The sequence below is a fragment of the Monodelphis domestica genome, chromosome 1, assembly GCF_027887165.1.
Source record: "Monodelphis domestica isolate mMonDom1 chromosome 1, mMonDom1.pri, whole genome shotgun sequence".
In the NCBI taxonomy this organism is placed as follows: domain Eukaryota; kingdom Metazoa; phylum Chordata; class Mammalia; order Didelphimorphia; family Didelphidae; genus Monodelphis; species Monodelphis domestica.
In genome coordinates, this window is record NC_077227.1 from 586,323,080 (window position 1) to 586,340,169 (window position 17,090).

The window sequence follows — 17,090 nt, forward strand, 5'->3', positions numbered from 1 at the left end:
AGATAAACAGACATATTCAAAAGTGGCTCTGGCTCCCCTTCACTTACTAGATCCCCATACCAGACAACATGGCAAGGACATCACGCCCATTCTGGAGCCACCGTGTTCTTGGTTTTCCTCCTACCATAGCAGAGAACTGGACAGCGCCTCAGAGGCCACCTAGTCCAACCTTCTCACTGGACACTTAACCCAGAGAGGTTAAGCCCCTTGCTAAAGGTCACACAGGTGGCTTGTAGCAGAACCAAGAATCCAGCCCAGATCCTAATACTCTCTTCTCCTATACTAAATTCCTTAGCCTGACTTTTTTTTCTTTAAAACTCTGATCTTCTGTCTTTGTAAAACAATACTTTTACCTTCCCTCTTAAAATCAATACTGATTTCAAGGCAGAAGAGTGGTAGAAGCTAGGCAAATGGATTTAAGCAATTGGCCCAGAGTCACACAGCCAGGAAGTACCTGAGGCCAGATTTGAACCCAGGAACCTCCCATTTCTAGTCTCGATTCTCAGTCCACTGAGCCACCTAGCTGTCTCCTACCTTCTTAGTATAGACGGGAGAGCAACAAGAACTAGGCATTTGGGTTAATTGACTTGCCCAGAGTCATACAGCTAGGAAACATCTGGGACCAGATTTGAACCCAGGACCTCCTGACTTTAGACTTGGTGCTCTATCCACTGTGCGACCTAGCTGCCTCTAGCCTGAAATGTCATGCTCTATATCAACTGGGCCATGCTTTGTAACTTTCTTGATCTAATTGGGACAGTTTCACTCTCCACTGGATATACCAGGTTCATTCTTGCTTTGGTATCCTGTATTTTAGGTGCTTTTACAGGTTTAATCCCATTTTATTTTCTCAATAACCTTCATCAGACAGGTGGACCAAGCAGCAGTAAACCCATTTTACAGATAAAAAGACCAAGAAGTGAGTGACAACAGGGCTAGACCTTGAACCTAGGCCTTATGGTTCAGGCAGGGACAACACTGTAACGGCTGGAATTGAACTCCTATAATGTGCTGTGGTTTTGCTGCCTGAATACTTGCAAAGAATATACATACCCTTCCCGGGTCTTCCCTCAAACTCTCCGCCTCAGAAGCCCGAGTCCTTGAACATACATTATCTATAAGAGGAGCGGCTTGGACCAAAATCACATCTGGCTCCAAATCCCATGACGTAAGGTATAGGAGTGAGTGCAAGTTAAATGATGCATTTTTACCTGTTCTGGCTCTTCTGCCCTGATCACCACTGTCTCAGGTGTGACGCAGGGAATTCTGGGAATGGCTGGAGATTCCACCCTATATCCAAATTACATGGAAAAATCAGAGGGAGTTGAGTCACCAATAACCACTGGTTATAGATGAGCCAGTAACTCATCTTTTCTGGAATGACCTAAGTAACATGACCCCCATTTCCCTCCAACCCTACTTCTCACTCCCCATTATGTATCCTCCACTTTAGTTGGTCTACGTGCCCTCCTAATGCATTAAACTCGTCCCTTCTTTTTGCCCTTGCTCATTCTCCTCTCAGCCCAACTAATTGAACCCTGCTTTTAAGACCGCTGCTCATCCTCATAGAGAAGGCAATGGTAAACCACTCTAGCATCTGCCAAGAAAACCCCAAATGGGGTCACGGAGTCAGATGTGACTAAAAACAACGATCTGAACCGTTTCCTCAAGGGAAGGAAATAGGATATGGTAGGAGAAACTCAGTGGATGAGGAGTCAGAACCCTGAATTCTTATTTCCAAGTGGCTTTAGACAAGTCACTTCTTGTGACTGGCTTTCTGTTTCTCCATCTGTAAAATGGGGTAGTTGCACTGGAGGATATTTAAAGTTCTTTGCAACTCTAAGAGTCTGCAAATCTATGAATCTTTCATGAAATCTTCCTTCCCCAAAGACTTCATTCAGCCCACATTGTTTTCTCCTTTCTCTGAAGACATATGTCGTATTGGATACACTATTAACTCTGGCACTAGAATCTAAATCTTGGATGCATCTGTTTCATGTGCGCCTGGTCCGTCCAGCTAGACTGGCATCTCCTGAAAGACAGAAGCATGTCTTATCCTTCTCTGGCATCCCTTGTCATTGGAGGGGATCCCCAGTGTTGGTTACATAATAAGTGCCCAATCAATGCTATTTGAAATTTTACCTGCCTTTGGCTTGCTCAGTTTGAGAATTTCTGGCATGTTTATTCTCACCAGAAAGCACACGCACGTACACACACATGCACACTCTAAAGGTTTGGTTGTTGTTATTATTTTTAAACCTTTACCTTCTGTCTTGGAATCGATACTGAGTATCAGTTTTAGGGCAGAAGAGTGATAAGGGCTAGGCAATGGGGCTAAGTGACTTGCCCAGGAAATGTCTGAGTTTAGATTTGAATCCAGGACCTCCCATATCCAGGTCTGGCTTTCTATCCTCTGAGCCACCTAGCTGTCCTTTGGTTATTATTTTTAAGTGAAGTAAGGTTCAAGTACAAATATTCACATATACGCATGCATCTGGCCTGGTTCAGTGCACACCTGAGAAGAAATGGGACCCAAACAGACGCATCACCTGGGCTTGTCATTAAATGTAACAGATCAGCAACATGTGATCAGTGAAAGGAAGGACCATTTATAGACCACATCTCAAATGCAGAACTCTACCAATGATTTTTTTTTCCTAACAAAAAGAAAGGAGTATATATAGGCATGCGCTTGTGGTGGGGCTCTGGAAGTTGGGAAGGAGGGATTGTGGGATCTTAGAGTCACAGCAATAGAACCGATAAAGAACAATCCATTTCCTGCTATGGATTCACTGTTTCCCAGAGGCAGCGAAGTGACTCAGTGGATACAGTACTGGACCTGGAGTTAGGAAGACGAGTTTAAATCTGCCCTCACATACTTTGGACAATTCACCTCATCTCTGTTTGCTTTGGTTCCTTTCTGTAACTGTAAAATGGGGATAATAATAGAAGCCACCCACTGCCCCAGTTATTGTGAGGATCTTATGAGACATATATGTGTGTATATACATATATATATTTATGAAGAGCTTCACACAGAAACTGGTACATAGTAGGTGCTTCATAAATGTTTCCTCTCTTCCTCCCCTCCTTATCTTTGCCATACTGCCAAATAAAAACCCTGGACTAGAATACCAGTGGCATAATGGGGCAAACTCATGGATTAAGCAGCCCTGCAGTAATCTCTAACCCATGTATGATAAAAGCCCTAGTAAGAACTTTTCCTTCCTTTTTGTAGCATCCGGATTTCGAGTTAGAAGTTAGGCTTAGAGTTAGAATAGGAGGTTAGAATCAGAGTTGGAGTCCCTGAGGCTTGACTTACCATCTCTCTGATTTCCCAAATTAAAAATCTTTCCCAGCCCACCATTATTCTATATGTAGCATCTCTCTCTACTGGAACTTTAAGTTCTTTTAGGGCAAGGATTATTCCTCTTTTGTAACTGGATCTTTAGTGCTCAGCACATAGTAAGCATTTAGTAAAATTGTTTCCATCCATCCATCCATCCATCCATCCATCCATCCATCCATCCATCCACCCATCCATTCATCCATCCCTCTATTTCTTCACTCAAATGAATTCTTCCTCTGGGTAGATGAATCTTACACTTGATCTAGCTTGGGTACAAAGTCCAAGAGCTCCTTCTCTTCATCTGCATCCCTGGAATCCGGCCTCTCGGGTTTGGAGCCCATGAGTTCCTCCCCTGAAATGGACAGAAGTTTAAGTTCAGGACAGGGCAGAGGCAAGAAGACTTTTTTGGGTTTGTCTGGATGCTTGGCTGTTTTGCCTTTGCTTTCCTCTGATCTTCCTCCCAACACGTCCACCATAGAGAGAGGTAGAAGGTGGATCAGTGCTCAAAATGCCAGAACTTTTAGGAGAAATTAGAAACTGATTCAACTAGTCCATTTCCCCAAGCCTTGGCCTCACTAATACCCTATGAAGGGACTTACAAATTGCAATGTATCAATAAGGCTGGCCAAGAAAAGGCGGAAAGGAATTCATGTCTGATGTACTTGGTCTGCTTTGTAGCAGCTCTTTTGGGGGAGAGCATTTGAGATAGCAGCACTTTCTGAGTTCATTCTTCCCAAAGCATGCATTAATGAGGGATAAATTGAATAATTGCTATAATAGAATTGAAATCCTTCATTTTAAAGCCCACTAATGTGGTTTCTATTAGACCCACAATGCCATTATTTACAACTGACTTGGACCCATTACAAAGAAGTTTCAAATAAAGATGGAATTGGCTGTCTGCACATCTATTCTGTCTAGTCACAGTTCTCCTCACCCCCCCACCCGCCAGTATTTGCTTAGGAGGCCGTGACCTCGACCCTGTGGATGCCTTCTCCTGGCACCACAAAGTAGGTTTTCTGGTTTTGTGAATCTGGAGCTGAGAGAATGGAAGAACAGCTCATGCACATAATACCACAAACACAGCAACATGGGCACAAACACAGAGATGGGTGGGCAGGGACTTCCTGCCAAAAGGGATGGTTCTCATGATTATACAGTTCCTAATTTAATCAAGTCTCTTGCTCCTGGTCTGTTAGCCAACCCAGGAAGCTGGAAAGCGGTGGTGGTGAGGGATGGGTTAGTGAGCTGGGGTTGCTTAGGGTGAAATGGACTCTGGTGACAACGGACCACAGGGAACAGAAAGCGTTTCATACCCATTATAGTTACATGAGCAGTTCCTGGAAAGCAAAAAAGAGCCAAGTTTAAGGAGATACAGGATTCAAGTCAGTGTTATAGCAAGAGGCAGGTTATATAGCTCATTTGTGTCACCCTCAAAGCCTAAAGAAAGGCACTAACTCACTCAGTTGGCCAGCTTCACGGAGGGGAGTGGGAATGAGGCCTGGGAGAAGGTGAGAGCCATCTCCAAACTCATCAGGAAAAAGGTCACTATGGTGAGTGGTTCTTGGGTATTTTATGATAAAGAAAATATTTGGAATTTCATTGATACATCGAATGGCCATAAGATGGCTTATTAAAGAAAATCCTTTTTTTTTTTTAAACACTCACCTTCCATCTTAGAATCAACACTGTACATTGGTTCCAAGGCAGAAGAGCGGTAAGGGCTAGGCAATGGAGGTCAAGTGACTTGCCCAGGGTCACACAGCTAGGAAGTATCTGAGGCCACATTTGAACCTAGGACCTCCTGTCTCTTGGCCTGGTTCTCAATCCACTGAGCTACCAAGCTGCCCCCTAAAGAAAATCTTGAGTTCAAACACTTTAAAAAAAAATCAGGGGGCAGCACTAGAGGTACTATTACATTAGCATGTCAAAAACGTTTAATTTTGTCATGGTTTAAGAAATCTATTCAGCTATATAGGCTGTCTATAATTTAACCACTAAATCTTAGACAGTTGCCTGGGGCTCAGGGACCTTATGTGACTGGTCTCCAGTCACACAGCCTATAAGTATCAGAGGAGAGATTTGAACTCAGGTTTTCATGACTATAATTCCAGCACTATCCATTGTGAGTAAAAAGGCAAGATTCATCTGTTGAACAGGATGTTGTATCAGGAAGCTACAAAGCTGTGCTACTCTAATAAATGTTTATCAACCGGTTCTCTGAAAAAAAAAAAGACATACAATATACTTTTAAAATTTAATCTGCATTTTTAATACTTTCCCCTGTCACTTTTTTAAGTCTAGAAATCAGCAGAACAATATCTCAAGTCCTGATTTGTAGCATCTGCTGATTTCTGAAGTGGAAATGCTCACCCTGAAAATTTAACCACCTGCTCTCAGGAGCTGATGATACCGACCAGCTCCACATACTCCTCTCTTTTTAAGATTCATTCCAATTCTAATATTCTATGGCCACTGTGACTGTAAATTAAGTGTGTGCATGTGCATGTTTGTGTATATGCTTGGGGGTGCTGCTAGTGGTAGATTTTAATAGGAACAGTAGTAAAAGTGGGAAAAAAAGAGCTTTTGAGTCTCCATTCAGATTCCCCAAAGTGGGAGTGTTGGAATAGCCTAGAAGAAGGGCATGGTAAGTCTCAGCAAGATCTCAGTGTTCTGTCCCTCTTCCTTATCCAGAATTTAGCAACTCCAGCCCTTACCTTCATCTTCAGAGACGTCTAGAATCTCATCCACTGTCTCTGGGAAGCTCATTCGGTGTTTGTCGCTGACTAGCTGAAAGAGAGAAACACCGACTTGACGTTAGGACCCCTTAGAAACCCGGCTGCTGCCGCCAACAGAAACCTAACAAAGGGCTTTGTCTGTGGTATTTCCTTGTGAAACTAAGTGGCGTGAATTTCTTTATCCCATTTTACATCTGTGGCAACTGAGGCTCAGAGAACTTGAGTTGACTTGTCCAAAGTCACACTAGTAAGTATTAAGACTTAAACCTACATTCCTTTTTTTCTTTTTAACCCTTTGAATGAATATTGCATGTTGTGGGGGCAGCTGAGTGGCTCAGAGATGGGAGGTCCTGGGTTCAAATCTGACCTTGGTTCTTAGATGTCTGACCCTGGGCAAGTCACTTAATCCACATTATCTAGCCCTTACTGTTCATCTTCTTTGGAAGCAAATCACAGTATTGATTCTAAAATGGAAGGTAAGGTTTTTATTTTTTTACATATTCTATATTGGTTCCAAGATAGAAGAGTGTTAAGGGCTAGGCAATGTGGGTTAAGAGACTTACCCAGGGTCACACAGCTAGGAACTGCCTGAGGTCACATTTGAACACAGGACTCTAGACCTGGAGCCCATATTCTTTGAATCCAAATTCAATGCTTTTTTTGTCCTACTATGTTTCCACACAATGCCTTAGGACCAGGTTGAAGGAAGGAGAAGGAAGGGAAGAGATTACCCCCCCCCCCCCCCCGTTATCAAAGCTGGAGCTAGGGGCAACTATGTAGCCCAATGGATAGAGTGCCAGGCTAGGAGGACCTGGGTTCAAATTTGATCTCAGACACTTCCTAGCTACGTGGCCCTGAGCAAGTCACTTAACTGTTTGCCTAGCCCTTGTCCTTCTGTCTTAGAGTTATTACTAAGACAGAAAGTAAAGATTAAAAAAAAAGTTGGAACCAGCTATTTCAGACAGGGAAACTAACCTCAGGAAAGATATGATTATTCCCAGAATAATAAAATACCAAACCCTGGCTCCCAATTCTCTTTCTCTTTTCGTTTCACATCATAATTTGAATACCCTAAAAACCAGTCACTTTGTGGCTTTCTAAGGACACTAGATGGCAGCAGGACTCTATGTGGGGAAGTGAGAAAGATGCTCAAGAATTACCACTATCCTGGCCTATTGCCCTGACCTCTGCTCACAAAAGAACCCCATCCCTCACTCTGGGCCATCCTCTAAGGGTTAAGATTCTTGCAAAACAATGGGGTAACCCTGGGCTATAACTAGGGAGGAGCAGTTGGGCTTTTGCCCTGGGGTGCTATATGAGAAGGAAGCCTCACCTCTGAGTTCTAGGCTCTTCATTTTCTGTCTCCCAGCCACTCCCCCAAATGGTAGCCGACCCCTCCCCTCCCTGTCCCTTGATGAACTGATGGTATGTTGAATACAGGCTCTGGGACTTGCCCGAGTGTAAACATTCCTGTTGCTATTGGCTATCTCTGGGTGACCAACAGGGAGAACTGTACTTACCACAACACTGGTCTCATCTGTGACAATTTTCAGGACATCCGTTACAGAAATGTAGCCGAGGCGCTTGGCAATGGCCAAAGGAGTGGTTCCATTCTGACCAAGGAAGAAAAGAAGATGAAATTGAATGGGGAAGCCGAGACCGGACTGGGAGAAACCTGCTCCATTTCCATTGGGATCCATCCTGTTATGTGCCCGCTTCCCAGAGCACTTCACATAGAGTTCAACTGCCACAAAAGCACGTCATCAGTGCACACCTGTGAGTATGTCAGTGTAAGTTATATGGAACTTATACTGGAAAAAGTATGTGTGAGAAGGAGGAAAAGTCCTGACTAAGTCTATAGAGGGTAGGGCTGCAAAAGGCAAGAGTTGCAAAAGAACATCCTGTTAAAAGAAAGATTAGGGAGTGACTGCTTTTTTAAGCCCTCCCCTTCTGTCTTGAAATCAATAAGTCCCAAGGGAGAAGAGCAGTAAGGGTTAGGCAATGGACCTTAAATGACTTGCCCAAGGTATCACAGCTAAGAAGTGTCTGAGGTTAGATTTGAACCTGAGCTACCTCGACACCCTGATTAGGCTTTTTGATTGAAAAAAAGGTAAGAAATTACTGTACATGATTTTAAAGTCACAAAGATCCAAGGTTCTGTCTATTGTACCTCCATAACCAGGTATCAAAGCATGAGGAAACACCCACTGGAATAAAACCTGCAAATAATCGGAAACAGGGAAGGGGCATATCCTGCCTTTACTTTTATGGGAAAGTGCCAAAGGATTCTTTGAGTGTTCCATTCTAAGCATCACATTTTTAAGTAGGACATTGACAAGCAGGAGCCCATCCAGACATTGATGACTAGAACGATGACCATATAAAAATCAGTTGAAGGAACACGAGTTGTTGAGTGTAGAGAAGAAGGCTTAGAGTGATGTGAGATTAATTTGAATTATCTGATGAGTTGTTATGTGAAGAGAGATTAGCTTTAGTGGGCTTTTGAGAAGGAAGAACTATGAATAGAAGAGTCAGTTAATATTTATTAAGCTCCTACTAGGCTCCAGGGTGCTAAGCCAGGTAGTGCAGTGGATAGAACCCTGAGTTTGAAATCAGAAGGACTCATCTTCCTGAGTTCAAATCTGGCCTCAGATACTGGGCAAGTTGCTTAATCCTTTTTGCCTCAGTTTCATCATCTGTAAAATGAGCTGAAAAAGGAAATGACCAACCCCTAAAACATCTTTGTCAAGAAAATCCTAAATGGGATAATGAAGAACTGGATGTGACGGAAATGACAACAGCAAATGACCCAAGGATGTGCTGAACATTGTGGAAACAGTGAGAGGCAAAAGATAGTCCCTGCCCTCACAATCTATTAGAGGAGATGATGAAGGGAGGCAGAATTTGGCACATCATAAGGAAAATCTTTCTAACAAGTAAATGCTATTCAACAATGGAATGGGCTGCTTTGAAAGACAGTGAATTCTCTATCCCATGACATCAAAGACTATTAGATAGATACTTTGGGAATAAATGTCTACCACACATGTGCTAGCCTAGTTTTCCTGAAAAGATATTGGTCCTGGGGGCAGCTAGGTGGCTTACTGGGTAGAAAGCCAGGTCTAGAGATGGGAAGTCCTAGGTTCAAATCTGGCCTCAGACACTGGGTGACCCTGAACAAATCACTCAAGCCCATTGCCCAGCCTTTACTGCTTTTCTGCCTTGGAACCAATACAAAGTATTGATTCTAAGATGGAAGGTAAAGGTTTAAAAAAAAAATCTTTGGTACCATCCTTGGGAACTTATTGGTTCAAGGGAGCAAGGCTTGAACCATTCATATAGCTTCCCAATGGCCTAAATGCAAACTCCAGTTTAAGAAAAGGGGCTCCTTGCTCAGGCTTGACACATGCAGTGACTGGTGCCCTGAGAGCTAACATGGAGCCAGAGAAACAGCATCTACTTGATCCAATACTGAATCCTCAATGAATATCCTTCCATGCTATGGCTAAATAAGCGTCCTTTTGTTAACTGTTAAATGGACAACATATTTCACTTTGTTCCAATCACAAATTGGAACAACAGCTGTTACAACACAAGAGGACTGGACTAGATGAGCTCTGGGGTCCCCAAGCAAGAAAACACATGGGCAGGAGGAAGTTATTTAAAAAATAAATCGCTGTCCAGGGGGTATCCTGGTACCGTTATCTGACAGTTTGAGTCTCATCTCTTAAACCTTCCATAGAGACAGCTCCAGAACCTGGTGGTGATTACTGCCTCATTTTAGCACTGGTGTTAAATAAGACCCCTGTTCTGGGTCCTTTAGGAGATCTAAAATAGCTACAATCCAATGTCTGCTCTTAATGAGCTGAAAATCCCAGATTTTCGACTCCCTCAGGAGCCACCCCGATGGGAAGACACCTGCGCCCCAGGTATCACTGGTGCTCATTAGGAAGAGTTCAGGGCAAGGCCATCAGAACTCGGAAAGCCGAATCCGAGGCGGGCCTCTCTCTCCGCAGCCGCGCCATGGCTAACCTCTTCCTCCTGCTGTATAGCCTAAAGACCCTCATATCTGAGGTCCAGGTGATAAACCCGGTACGGCTTTCCTTATTGAAAATTGTCCCGGACAGGCCCGTACTTGGATGAGTTAGAGTGTGCTATAATTAATGTCCAATTGCTTTCTGCTCTCCTGCTCACTAATTCTTTGACAAAACTCTCTGAGTAACTGCTGTTAAGGATGAGGCCACCACGAACCCCCTGATTTTCCTGAATATTGTACTTAGCTGAGGTTTTAGAGCAGTAAAACTATCTCAGCCAAAAGGATAGATTGCAAAGATGTTCAAGGGGACATCTGGGTGGCTCAGTGGATGGAGAGATCCAAGACCTGGGCAAATCTTGGAACCAATCCACAGTAAGATGGAAGGTAAGGGTTTGTTGTTGTTTTAAAAGATCTTCGAGACAGAGAATTACGATTTTTTAAAGCCCTTACCTTCTCTTTAGTATCAGTTCTAAAACAGAAGATCAGTGAGGGCTAGGCAATTGAGATTAAGCAACTTGCCCAGGGTCATACAGCTAGGAAGTATCTGAGATCAGATTTGAACCCAGGTACTCCTGACTCCAGGCCTTGCTCTGTATTTTTTTCCCAGTGACAGAGATTTTTTTTTTAATTTAAAAACAAAACAAAAATAAAATAAAACAATCCCCCCAACATCTCCCCAAAACAAATAAATAAAATTTACCAAGACCATACCCAGAAAACGTCTGTATGTACAATTAAATACCTTGTCTGTTACTGTGGAATGAACCTCAAACAAACACTATATAAGTGTTCTGGGGGGCCAGGGTGGATAGAGGAGGGGAGTCACAGATTTGAACTCATGGGATAGGGAAAACAAGATGGGAGGAAGTAAAAGGAGGGGGACATCAGTTTATTTTTTTCTTCTTAATTCCTTCCATATAACTATATTCATAGAGACCCAAAAGAGGAGAGGCAATGGAGTGGCAGGAGAAAGGCAGGAATGTGCTACCCAGATGCCCTGAGGATCACAAAGTCAACTTATACCAACTGAGAGAACCTCTGGGGATGAAAGAATTCTGATAAAGGTGGCTGTAGATGGCAATTGTCTAAGTAAGTTGAGGCACAAGGTACTCACCGAGCTGACTTCGTTGGGGGAAGCACCATTCTTCAGCAGTAGGGTCACGATGTCTGTATGTCCTTGCTGAGCTGCCTGATGCAATGGAGTGTATCCTAGCTGCAATGGAAGGCGGGGGGGGATTCTGTTAAGATGTGTTATTAGGCTATTTGGTGGAGAAAGAAGCCTCGAATACTGGGGAGGGGGACGGGATGGGGCTCTGCTTCATTCATTATTCCATGGAAATTCATCTTAGTCAAAAAATTATAAATATATGTAAAAAGATTATAAGTGGAAAAGACTTCCCTCCAGGTTATTTTTGCATCCCAAACTTACTTTTCAGGTCCTTCCCAGTAGGAGGGAAGCCACACATGTTCAGGATTTCTTCTGGCCACATCACAACTTTGCAGTTAGCATGGAATAGTATTAGAACTGGGTCAGAGGCATCCCAATTCAGTCCAACAAACATTTAATAAAAGTGCCTACTATGAGGGGCAGCCAGACAGCCCAGTGGATGGAAAGCCCAGTCTCAAGTTGGGAGGACTTGGATTCAAATGTGGCCTGAGACACTTACTAGCTGTGTGACCCTGAGCAAGTCACTTAACCCATTTGCCTAGCCCCTTCTCCTTTGCCTTAGAGATATTAGTAAGTAAAGGATTTTTTAAAGTGTCTACTATGTACAGAGTACTGTATTGGGCAATGGGAGAATTCTTATTCTTAATGAGTTTATATTCCCCTTGGGAGGAAGTGACATGTAGAAAAATTCAAGTGTGATTCAAGATAAGGATTGATGGAGGAAAGAGAGAGGTAGAGAGTAAATGTTCTAGAAAAATCTGAGAAAGGAGAGAACACTTTTAGCTGAGGGTGAGAGAGCTTAGGGGATGGCATCCCAGAGGAGGAGCCTTGAAGGAAATGAAGGATTCTGAAAGGTGGAAAAGAAGAAGGAATGTTTTCCAGGGATGTGAAGATATATAGAGGAAGAAAATAACATACTGAGTATAGGTAGCTGCTAGTAGCTTAATTTGGATGGAATGTGGAGTTTGTAAAGAAGAACAATGGGAAATAAATTGAAAAGGAAGATGGAAGTCAGACTGTAGAGTGCTTTAAATATCTATCTACAGATCCTATATTTTATCCTAGAGGCAACAGAGAGACATTGAAAGTTTCTGAATGAGGAAGTGACATTGATTGTGTTTTAGGGAGATTATTTCGGTTACTGAGTGAAGGGTGGATTAGAGGCAGGACAGATGAATCAGGGGAAATGATTAGGAATTCCAGGTGGAGAGGACTTGAATGGGGATAATGGCTGAGTGAGTGGAGAGAAGGGAATGGATGGAAGATATTTCCTGGAGGTACAGAACTTGTCAGTTGATTGGATTTAAGGCAGTGATGGCAAACCTTTTAGAGACTGAGTGCCCAAACTACAGCCTCATGTGAGCTGCTCCCCTCCTTACCCCAGACAGGGGAGGAAGGAAGTAGGAAATGCTCCCATTGGGCTGCTGGGCAGAGGGGTGGTGATGGGGAGAGAGGGGGGCAGGTCATGTGAGAAATGTCCTCAGGCACATGGAAAGGGGAAGGGGTGCAGCCCCCTCTGGCACGTGTGCCATATGTTTGCTAACACGGATTTAAGGAATGGGAAATGAGGAAAGAAAAGTCAAAGATGACTGTCTGAAGAACTGGAAGAATGTGGTTTCTGAATCAGAAATAGGGATTTGGGGTGGGGAATGATAGAGGAAATGATGAGTTCAGTTCTGGACATGTTTCATTGGAAATGCCTTTGGGATATAAAGATGAAGATGTAGACTTGGAGCCCAGAAGTGAGATGAGGGTTAGCTATATATATCTGGGAGTCATCTGTATGGGGATGGTAACCAAGACCCTCTCCCATACCTTGGTCTTTGCATTAACGTCGGCTTGGTGTTGGAGCAGGAACTTTACCAGCTTGATGTTTCCATAATGGCTGGCCACGTGTAATGGGGTATAGCCCATCTAGAGGAAAAGAGTAAAGATGAATTAATTCAATTTGATTCAATTCAGTGAATATTTTTGAGCATCTACAAACTACAAAGCATAGGAATACAAAGAATGCCACTCATTGCCTCTAGTGACCATTGCTCATGTGGTAGAAAGAGTCCTGTGTTGGGACTCAGGAGACTCATACTTAATAGCTGTTATATTGTGAGCAACTCATTTCACCTCCCTCAGCCATAGTATTCTCATCTGTAAACTGGGAATGATGATACTTGGACCTTCTACCTCCCAGGGGAGTTGTGAGAATCACATGAGGAACTAAAGATTACTTTAGTTCTAATAAATGTTTGCACAGGGACTTTAGGGGATTTTTTAGCCTCCTTTTCATTGTGGCAATCAACATGGTTTTAATGGTGTTTAATGTTAAAAGTGTAAGAAATGTGCAGCATGACAGAAAGTGCTGGAAAGGGTCAAGAGGGCCCGAGTTCTTATCCTGCCTCTAATATGAGCTGTATGACTATGGGCAAGGCATAACTTATCTGAGTTGGAGATAACTATAAATGGTGGGCAGCAAGGTTGAGCAGGGGATCTGAGTGCTGGACTAGGAGTCAGGAAGATCTGAATTCAAATCCTACTTTAGATACCTACTAGCTGTGTGACCCCAATCAAGGGTCATTCAATTTCTCCCAGCCTCAGTTTCCTCATCTGCAGAATGGGGATAATAATAGTACTTTCCTTACAAGGTTGTTGTGAGGCTCAAATGAAATAATGTGTATACACCTCTTTTGGAAATTAAGACATCATATAAATGCTAGCTATTATTATTTCCAAATCATAGATAAGTTGTGATCTGTACAGTGAAAATGGATACATATTTAAGTAACCCCTGAGAGGGATGTTTTTTGATATTTTATGAGATTTCAAACTTGTGCATTGCTATACAGTAGGAAAGGCACTGGTCTGGGACTCAGAAATAAATCCAAAATAGCACTGCTTCATTTCCTGCAACAAGTTACTTTGCCTTTCTAAGCCTCGCTTCTCGTCTGTAAAATGGATATACTAGCATCCTTAGCAAATCACTTGTCATAAAGAAATCAATTTGACAAAGTTTAAAGTGTTTGTGGCAATTTGTTCTATTCTCATCAGTTCACAGATCACCTTCCCTAGGGATGTTTGGAGTCCGAGCCCTGTGAAAAGAATCTAAAGTGAAAAGAGAAACCAAGTGTGGCCTGACTGCAACACATCTCAATCCCAGCAACTTTCCCCCAAGGTCCCTGTTTGCATGAAGGGATCCCAGAGTTCTATGGAAGAAGCCACTTAAGTTTGATGACAGTGACCAAAGGGATGCCACAAGAGGGAAAAAGACAATGGATGTGTGTGTGTGTGTGTGTGTGTGTGTGTGAGAGAGAGAGAGAGAGAGAGAGAGAGGGAGGGAGAGAGAGAGGAGAAAGAGGAGAGAGAGAGAGAGAGAGAGAGAGAGAGAGAGAGAGAGAGAGAGAGAGAGAAGGAGAGGGAGAGACAGAGAAAGTGAGAGTGCATGTGTTAGAGTGTGTGTGTGAGAGAAAAAGCGTGTGTGTGTGTGTGTGTGTGTGTGTGTGTGTGTGTATGTGTGTGTGTGAATGGGGGAGGGAAGGCGGGGCAGTGGGAGCAGAGGGGGAACACTCTACAGCAATTCATCGACTGAAACAGGAGCCCTGCTTTACCCGGGTGGTGGCATCCACTGTGACCCCCTGTTTGACGAGCACATCTGCTACTGCAACATGGCCCTCTTGAGCCACCAGATGGAGAGGAGTGAGGCCACTCTGCAAAGAAAAACAATAACAACACAACAAAACGGGTGAGACCAGCCTAAGCACCAAGGTCAAATCCATTGAGCTTAATCTATGGCTTGAAGCTCTAGTTCAATATTGGGTGGTGGAAAAAAGATTCATAATCATAACATTTATATGGTACTTTATGATCTGCAAAACAATTTTAAATACATACTCATTTGAACTTCATAAAAATCTAGAGGTAAATGCTCTTATCATTCCCATTTTATAGACAGGGATCTTGAGGGAGACAACAGTTAAGTGACTGGTCCAGAGACACACACAGCTAGTAAGTGTGTGGGGTTAGAGTATTAATAATAATAGCTAGGGGCTGCTGAGTGGCTCGGTGGATTAAGAGTAGGACCAAGAGATAGGAGATCCTAGGTTCAAATTGGTCCTCAGACATTTCCTCCAGTATGACCCTGGACAAGTCACTTGACCCCCATTGCCTAGCCCTTACCACTCTTTTGCCTTGGAACCAATGCACAATATTGATTCTAAGACAGAAGGGAAGGGATTTTTAAAATAATAATAATAGCTAACATTTTATCGCATCCACTATGTGCTTAGCACTTAATAATTATCATCTCATTTAATCCTCACAATAGCCCTGAGAAATAAGTGCCATTATTATCCCTATTTTACACATGGGGAAATTGAGGCAGACAACAATTAAATGAACTACCTAGAGACACACAGCTAGTAAGTGTCTAAGGCTGGATGAATAATAATAAATAATATTTTAAAAGCACCCACTGTATGCTAGGCACTGTGCTAAGTGTTTTACAATGATCTCATTTGATCTTCAAAACATTCTTAAGAGGCAGGTGTCACATTTTGCAGTTGAGGAAACTGAAGCAAACAGAGGCTAAGTAACTTGCACATAGTCACACAACTAGTAAGTGTCTGACACCAAATTTGCACTCAGATCTTCTACTGGAGAAAGTCCTGGGAGACCTGACTCTTAATGCCCTTGGGACAGTTCTTTCACTTTCTGGAGCTAAGTTTTCTCATTTGAAAAATGGAGGAGAGAGTACTTGCCCTGCATTCTCCACAGAGTTCTTATGGGAATGAAATGACTCTAGGAATGTGAAAGTAATTTGAAAATATCAAGGGCTAATTAAATGTTAGGTAGGCACCAAGATGGTGCCACCATGCACAGAGCACTGAGCCTGGAGTCAGGAAGACTTGAGTTCAGATCCAACCTCAAACACTTACTAGCTATGTGACACTGGGTCAGAAATTACTAACCAATCCAAGCTTTTGGGCAAAGAAAGAATTCCTGCTGACATTTGGATAATTGGATTGCTGTATTACGATTATATTCTGCTACCATGCTTGCCTCATGCATTCCCTGTTTTCTGAATCCACTCCCCCCCTTCTTCCCTCTGTCCAGGCTATTGACCTTCATCCTTCCTAGTTAAGTCTCTGACTCTAGGCTATTTAATGAACTGGTTCCAAATATACGATAAGAGTTTCATGGTCTGGGGCTGTTCATTTGACAGTAAAATCTCTATTTTTCCCCCTTTTGTAGACTTCACATTTTTAAAAAGTATTAATGCTACCAGATAATTACAAGAGCATTTATATAGTGCTTTAAGATTTGCAAAATATTTGATCCTCACACCAAGTGTGGAGATAGATTTAGGCTGCATGTAAGGAAAAACTATGACAATAAAACTCGTCAGGAGATAGTGGGCTCTGTCTCTCAAGCAAAAGATGGAGGACCTCTTGTTGGATATGTTAAAAAGAGGACTCTTATTCAGTGATAGGGCTCTAAGGGTCCTGTTAACTTATTCAACCAATCAGCAAATATTTAATAAGCACCTACTATGTGCCAGGCACCATGCTAAGTGTTGTGGGTACAATAAAGAGGCAAAAGACAGTCTCTGCCTTCAAGGAATCTAATGGAGGAGCTTATAATCTCAAGGTCATTTGTCCACATCCTTTTTATCTGTAGTTTAAGTAGATCTTCAGCCTTTCCCATAACACAAGAGCTACTAGCAAAGCAGATTACAGAAACTCAATAGAAATGCGAGAAGTGCAAGTTGAGACATTTCCATCCCAAATGTGTATACAGCTATTTGTGCCT

General features: G+C 42.8%; 1 protein-coding gene across 11 annotated transcripts in view; it reads right to left on the bottom strand.

The window, feature by feature from the left end:
• Positions 1-17,090, bottom strand: part of ANK1 (ankyrin 1) — a 349,200-nt gene that overhangs the window by 57,208 nt on the left and 274,902 nt on the right. For 9 of the 11 annotated variants that reach the window (XM_056813585.1, XM_056813579.1, XM_056813576.1 and 6 more), the window contains 8 exons: positions 14,891-14,989; positions 13,107-13,205; positions 11,238-11,336; positions 7,608-7,700; positions 6,067-6,139; positions 4,666-4,689; positions 3,605-3,701; positions 1,212-1,290 (listed from right to left, as the gene is read on the bottom strand). In XM_056813585.1, coding sequence (XP_056669563.1) covers positions 1,212-1,290; positions 3,605-3,701; positions 4,666-4,689; positions 6,067-6,139; positions 7,608-7,700; positions 11,238-11,336; positions 13,107-13,205; positions 14,891-14,989 — 663 coding nt within the window. The remainder of the gene's footprint in view (positions 1-1,211; positions 1,291-3,604; positions 3,702-4,665; positions 4,690-6,066; positions 6,140-7,607; positions 7,701-11,237; positions 11,337-13,106; positions 13,206-14,890; positions 14,990-17,090) is intronic. The other 2 variants (XM_056813578.1, XM_056813582.1) reach the window with 1 other exon arrangement.